This window comes from Engystomops pustulosus, chromosome 7, assembly GCF_040894005.1.
Source record: "Engystomops pustulosus chromosome 7, aEngPut4.maternal, whole genome shotgun sequence".
In the NCBI taxonomy this organism is placed as follows: domain Eukaryota; kingdom Metazoa; phylum Chordata; class Amphibia; order Anura; family Leptodactylidae; genus Engystomops; species Engystomops pustulosus.
In genome coordinates this window covers 148989312-148995396 of record NC_092417.1, presented here as the reverse complement: position 1 = coordinate 148995396, position 6085 = coordinate 148989312, and the positions used below count along the sequence as shown (strand labels likewise).

The 6085-nt window shown below is 45.7% G+C and overlaps 1 protein-coding gene and 1 long non-coding RNA gene across 2 annotated transcripts; one reads left to right on the top strand and one right to left on the bottom strand.

Moving 5' to 3' along the window:
• Nucleotides 1–291: 291 nt before the first annotated feature.
• Nucleotides 292–2035, bottom strand: LOC140068824 (uncharacterized). The gene is made up of 3 exons (XM_072114212.1): nucleotides 1045–2035; nucleotides 683–894; nucleotides 292–488 (listed from the first exon to the last, which is right to left on the bottom strand). The coding sequence occupies exons 1-3, from the start codon at nucleotides 2033–2035 to the stop codon at nucleotides 468–470; spliced, it is 1224 nt and encodes a 407-aa protein (XP_071970313.1). The 3' UTR covers nucleotides 292–467.
• Nucleotides 2036–3125: 1090 nt separating this feature from the next.
• LOC140068983 (uncharacterized) lies at nucleotides 3126–4470 on the top strand. The gene is made up of 3 exons (XR_011848667.1): nucleotides 3126–3151; nucleotides 3346–3469; nucleotides 3955–4470. It is a non-coding gene; the product is annotated as an uncharacterized lncRNA (long non-coding RNA).
• The last annotated feature ends 1615 nt before the right edge of the window (nucleotides 4471–6085 follow it).

Sequence of the window (6085 nt, the reverse complement as noted above, 5' to 3'; positions counted from 1 at the left end):
ACGTTAACTTGATGTTCCAGGGGTTGTTGTTTAATTCTGATATAAATCCAACACAATCCTCTGAGGAACCGGTCCAAAGGAGGAGAATGTCGTCAATGTATCGAAACCAGCCCGACACCTTGGTCTTGTAGGCGTCCAGGCGGTAGACGACATTCTCCTCCCACCATCCTAAAAATAAATTGGCATAGGAAGGGGCACATTTTGCCCCCATGGCCGTGCCTGATGTTTGTTTGAAATACGTCCGGTCAAAGATAAAGTAATTCTGGTGTAACACCAGATACAGAAGATCCAGCAAAAAGGAATCATGCCTTCTGTCCGAAGACCACTGTTTATCAAGAAAGAAAGTTACTGCTTCAAGACCTACCTTGTGGTCTATGATGGTATATAAAGCTTCCACATCCAATGTGACAAGTAGAGTAGGCGTAGAAGATCTGAAGTTTTCCAATTGCTGGATCAGATGTGTTGTGTCACGGACGTAAGATTCCAACCTAAAAACCAAGGGTTGCAGGTAAAAGTCGAGGTAGGAACATAGCTTCTCATTGAGGCCACCTATACCTGAGACAATGGGTCGTCCCGGTGGCTTCTCCAAAGATTTATGGACTTTGGGAAGCATATAAAAGGTGGGGATTATAGGTTTTTCAGTTGTAAGAAATTTTCGCTCACCCTTGTTAATGATACCTACCCGAAATGCCGCTGTTAGGAGTCGATCTATTTTATCTTTGAAAATTTGGGTGGGGTCCGAAGGTAAGGTGGTATAGAAGTTCGGGTTACTGAGTTGCCTTCGTGCTTCCTCCAGGTAGAGCTCAACCGGCCAAATTACAATATTGCCCCCTTTATCCGCCTCCTTGATCAAAAACCCTTTTTGTTTCTTCAAATTTGCAAGAGCAGAGCGTTCTGTCGGGGAAAGATTTTCTCCTTTGTTATTGTCAATTTGTAATGTCTTGATGTCACGCAGAGTAAGTTCATAGAAAATGTTCAGTGCAGGGAACAGTCTGAAGCTGGGAGTGCTTTGTGACGGGGTACGTGTGGTGAACTTTCTCTTACCTGAGTCATTAGATGCTTCCTCAAGTAGGTCCAATAGATCCCTAAAAGTTTGTCGGTCACCCTCTGGGAGAGAATCGACCAAGTCCGGTTGGTGATATAACAGCTTGAAAGCTAGTTGCCTGCAAAATAAATAAACATCTTTGGTGACCTCGAATTTATTAAGTTTATTCATGGGTGAGAAAGAAAGGCCCTTTCGTAGAACTGAAAGTTCAATGTCAGAAAGATTGTACGATGACAAATTGATAACTTGTAGGCCAGTTGACTCACCCTCTCTGGACTCCTTCTTTCCTCGTCTCGTTTTCTCGCGTTTGTAACTGGGGGACCAATCTCGGTGTCTGGGACCTCTCTTTCTAGCATTGTGACTTGATGTAGAGGCATCATCCTGTGAATTCTCAGATTCACTATTTTCAGAGGACTGCGTGTCAATCAGGTTGGTCCCCCCTATGGCATGGCTGCGTGGTGCTGGCGGGTAGTGGCGTCTCTTGTTGCCCCTGTGGGTCCAATGGTAGGCCCTCCCTCTTTCATAGTCCTTCTTGTCCCTTTTTAGTTTATTCTGTTTTGTGAGTATGTTTTTCTCGTATCCCTCGATCATTTCCTTCAGTTTTTTACGAAAGGGTTCTACTAGGGAGGTTGTATCAAAGGAGATTAGGCGAGATTCCAGTTTTTTGATGAGCTCGCGTTGCTGATTTAATACACCACGATCATGGTCCAGGAGCATGTTTACCAGTATAAGTGAGCATTGAGAGAGGCCCCTTTCCCAATTACTCTTCTCGTCCAAGTCCACCTCCCAGGAAGGGAAAATCTGTGTTCTGAGCCCCCTGGGGAAAATCTTCAACCTGAGATATTCTTCAAGGCTTCGGATATTCCACCAGAGTCTAGTGATTGATTTGTGTGCATTAATCAATTCACTGGAGAGTTTAGAAAAATCGTCATTAGCGATCGAGTCGTTTGAATCGCTGAAAATACTTGTAAATTGGCTGTTCCAAGCCATCTCGCGTGCCTGTAGGTCCATTCCTGACCCCTTGTTCCCAGTCCTGCTGTCTATAATACAGATATAGAGAATATATATGTGACCCAACAAAAAATTATAACAATAAAGAACCCCAGGAAATACAGAGTAAGGATAGAGCTCTGTAAGAAGATTTGAACCAAGCAAGATTTGAGAGGGGAAAATAATGCAATAGACAAATAACACATCCAAATAATGATACTTTAGAAAAGAGAGGGAAAGCGGATGTGCAAACAAGATAAATTTTATTATTTCATCAATATACAAAGATAAAAACATTTAAAAACCCCAAAAATGGGAAAAAGAACACAATGGTCTCTCCTCAGAGAAATATTTCATATATGTACAACCAACAATGGATAACAAAGCTGCTAAATATAAAGGTATAAAAATATGCACAAAATCACATGTAATAATAAGGTGCAAAGTGCCTAGGCTGAATACATACAGCGGTTCTTGGACTGTGTGCTGTGTGGTGTACAAGACAAGTAGAGACAGTGTCTCAATGCAAGGTGTTTACATATTATGAGATCAAAAAACGAAACAAAACATAGATAAAGTGCTGCGTGCAGAAAATAGCAGCTAGTGGTGTAGATACACAATTCAAGTAGATACAATAAAGCAGTACATCACATTATATTACCTAATGTAGAGCATGAAGAGGAGAGACCACAAACGCCCCACGCATATCGCCCGTCTGGCGGGCTTCCTCAGGGGATAAGGAAAGGGAAATCAACCCAGCTATTTAAATCATCCAGTCCCGCCCCCCAGCGGTGTATGGATGTCCTACCATACCGCCCCTTTTAGTGTTAGAACACATCAAAGTATGATTCATAGATCATGGTGAGTCTAAAAAGGTACTGTATCAGAGGGTTTCCCCTGCCGATTTGTAAGTTTGTTAAGTTAATCTGATGTGTGAGCCAGGTTCCAAGCCTTAGCAGTGCGGCATAAACTACTTCCGGGTCAAGGAGGTCGGAGATCCTGAGTCAAGTATGCATGTGTTGCCAAGCAACGGGGACAGACCCCGTGCTAAGTTTGAAGATCCGATCCGTACAACAGAAAAAAGGAAAAGATCGACTCCTAACAGCGGCATTTCGGGTAGGTATCATTAACAAGGGTGAGCGAAAATTTCTTACAACTGAAAAACCTATAATCCCCACCTTTTATATGCTTCCCAAAGTCCATAAATCTTTGGAGAAGCCACCGGGACGACCCATTGTCTCAGGTATAGGTGGCCTCAATGAGAAGCTATGTTCCTACCTCAACTTTTACCTGCAACCCTTGGTTTTTAGGTTGGAATCTTACGTCCGTGACACAACACATCTGATCCAGCAATTGGAAAACTTCAGATCTTCTACGCCTACTCTACTTGTCACATTGGATGTGGAAGCTTTATATACCATCATAGACCACAAGGTAGGTCTTGAAGCAGTAACTTTCTTTCTTGATAAACAGTGGTCTTCGGACAGAAGGCATGATTCCTTTTTGCTGGATCTTCTGTATCTGGTGTTACACCAGAATTACTTTATCTTTGACCGGACGTATTTCAAACAAACATCAGGCACGGCCATGGGGGCAAAATGTGCCCCTTCCTATGCCAATTTATTTTTAGGATGGTGGGAGGAGAATGTCGTCTACCGCCTGGACGCCTACAAGACCAAGGTGTCGGGCTGGTTTCGATACATTGACGACATTCTCCTCCTTTGGACCGGCTCCTCAGAGGATTGTGTTGGATTTATATCAGAATTAAACAACAACCCCTGGAACATCAAGTTAACGTCCACCCTATCCACAACGACAGTCGACTTCTTAGATATCTCCATTTCCTATAACCATCCGACTCTGACTACCTCCCTCTTTCGCAAACAAACTGCGACTAACAACTTGTTGCATTTTTCTAGCTTCCATCCTCGACACCTCAAGAACGGAATCCCCACGGGACAATTTCTTAGACTCAAGCGAAACTGCAGCGACCAATCAGATTTTAGGAGGCACGCACGGGAGTTGACCCACAGATTCCAAGAACGCGGATATCCTCGGAAAATAATCTCCGGAGCCTTTACCAGAGCTAAATTGAGTGAGCGAAAGGACCTCCTTCAAACCAAGTCTCGGACAATGGACTCTAGACCAAGGTTAGTCACTACATTCAACAATCAATGGGGTGACCTGTATGACATCCTGAACAAAAACTGGGGGATTTTAAAAAGTGACGTGAGATTGGCCCCATTCCTCACGGACAAACCGTTACTTACGGCTCGACGTGCTCGCAACTTGAGGGACACTCTCACAAACAGTCATTTCCAGCGCCCCACTACCACATTGGGGAGGGGAGTCCGTTTCACAGGATCATCTCCATGCGGGGGCTGCTCGATATGTCCACACATAATACAAACCTCTGTATTTCAGGACCCCACGCATCATGGAAACTTTAAAATTAGGGATTACATACATTGTAAAACCAAGGGAGTGGTCTATGTACTACTCTGTCCCTGTCCAAAACTCTATGTGGGTCAAACCACACAAGAATTGCGTAGGAGATGCCAACAACATCTGTCCACCATCAATACAGCGGCTTCCGATCTACAAAAAGGAAAGACCCTCACTTCAGTAGCGGCCCATTTTCTCCATTTTCATAGATGTCGAACACAGGATCTGCGTGTCTTGGGTCTTGAAAAAATCTCACAACATGTTCGAGGTGGAAGCCTAGTGCCACAACTTCTCCGAAGCGAATCGAGATGGATCTATATCTTGGATACTGTTGCTGCACAAGGCCTGAACGAAGAACTACTGTTTACAGGTCATTATAAAAAATAGTTGGAACACCAATCCATTTTTTATATGCCTTTTTTATCACCTTATTTCTATCTTGTTTGGTTATCCCTTCTTCTATCAGTTGGACACAGCATTCCTTATTTCTTCACCTTTTTGATGTATTTCACTCAGCTATTTCTAGCTCTTTATCCAGTCTCTCACTGGTTTGGTCACTGTCCTGGACCCCCTAAAGTCTAGTTTGTATTTGGGCCCCCTAATACTCTCACTTGCATTGTATCACTAATTTGCGTTTTGCCTTTTTTTTTCTTTTTTATATAGGTGTTAACCTTCTTTCACAGCATGCATGATGAGATCACTTTTATCTGCCTAACTCTCAGATTCACAGTCTGCTGCTCTAATAGAGGGACCATAACCAATACTCTTTCAAGATATGCTATCGATGCACCCACAGGTGCTATTGGATCCGATCCCTTCGCTCTAATCAATGTCTGTATACTCCCACAAGTTGGACTCCTATTCTTCTTTAGCCCTTATATCAATTTACTGCTGCATATAACAGTCTGTTATGCATCATTCCTGCCCGCTACCATCTCTTGCTGCCTAATATTCATCCATTTGGTGACCTTGATATATAATAAGGATAAAAATTGATAATTGTGTACTATATTACTAGCTGATAATTGTTGAATATTTTTCCACTCTCCTTCTCCCCCTCACCCCACCTTGTGGTGGATGTCCTTGCCATACCGCCCAGGGCCGGATTATAGGCGGGGCTCCCGGGGCTCGAGCCCCGGGGCCCCCACCATCTTGCCCCCCAGGGGGCCCCCACCAGATCGCGCCTCCCGGGCCCTTCCTCCTCAGCCGCCACCTGCCTGAGCCGTCCGCCCGACCCCGGCACAAGTTACCGCCTCCCCGCCCGCCCTTCAGCTGCATGGCCGAGCCGTCCGCCCCCTGGCACAGGTACCCGCCTCCCCGCCCTCCCATCCTGCTGCATGGCCCGGCCTACTCACCCGCTCCAACCCCGTTCGCGCTCCCTCCTCCCCCGCTCGCGCTCCCTCCTCGAACAAGCAGACGTCCTCCGCTGCCCCCCCCCACGCCCGAACAAGAAGCTGCGCTCTGCTCCATCCCCTTCGCGGCCCGAAGAAGCAGCCGTTCTCCGCTACCCCCCCCCCGCCCGCGCCGAACAAGCAGCTGTCCTCCGCTCCATCCCCCTCGCCGCCCGAAGAAACAGCCGTCCCCGCTCCCCCCGCCCGAAGAAAC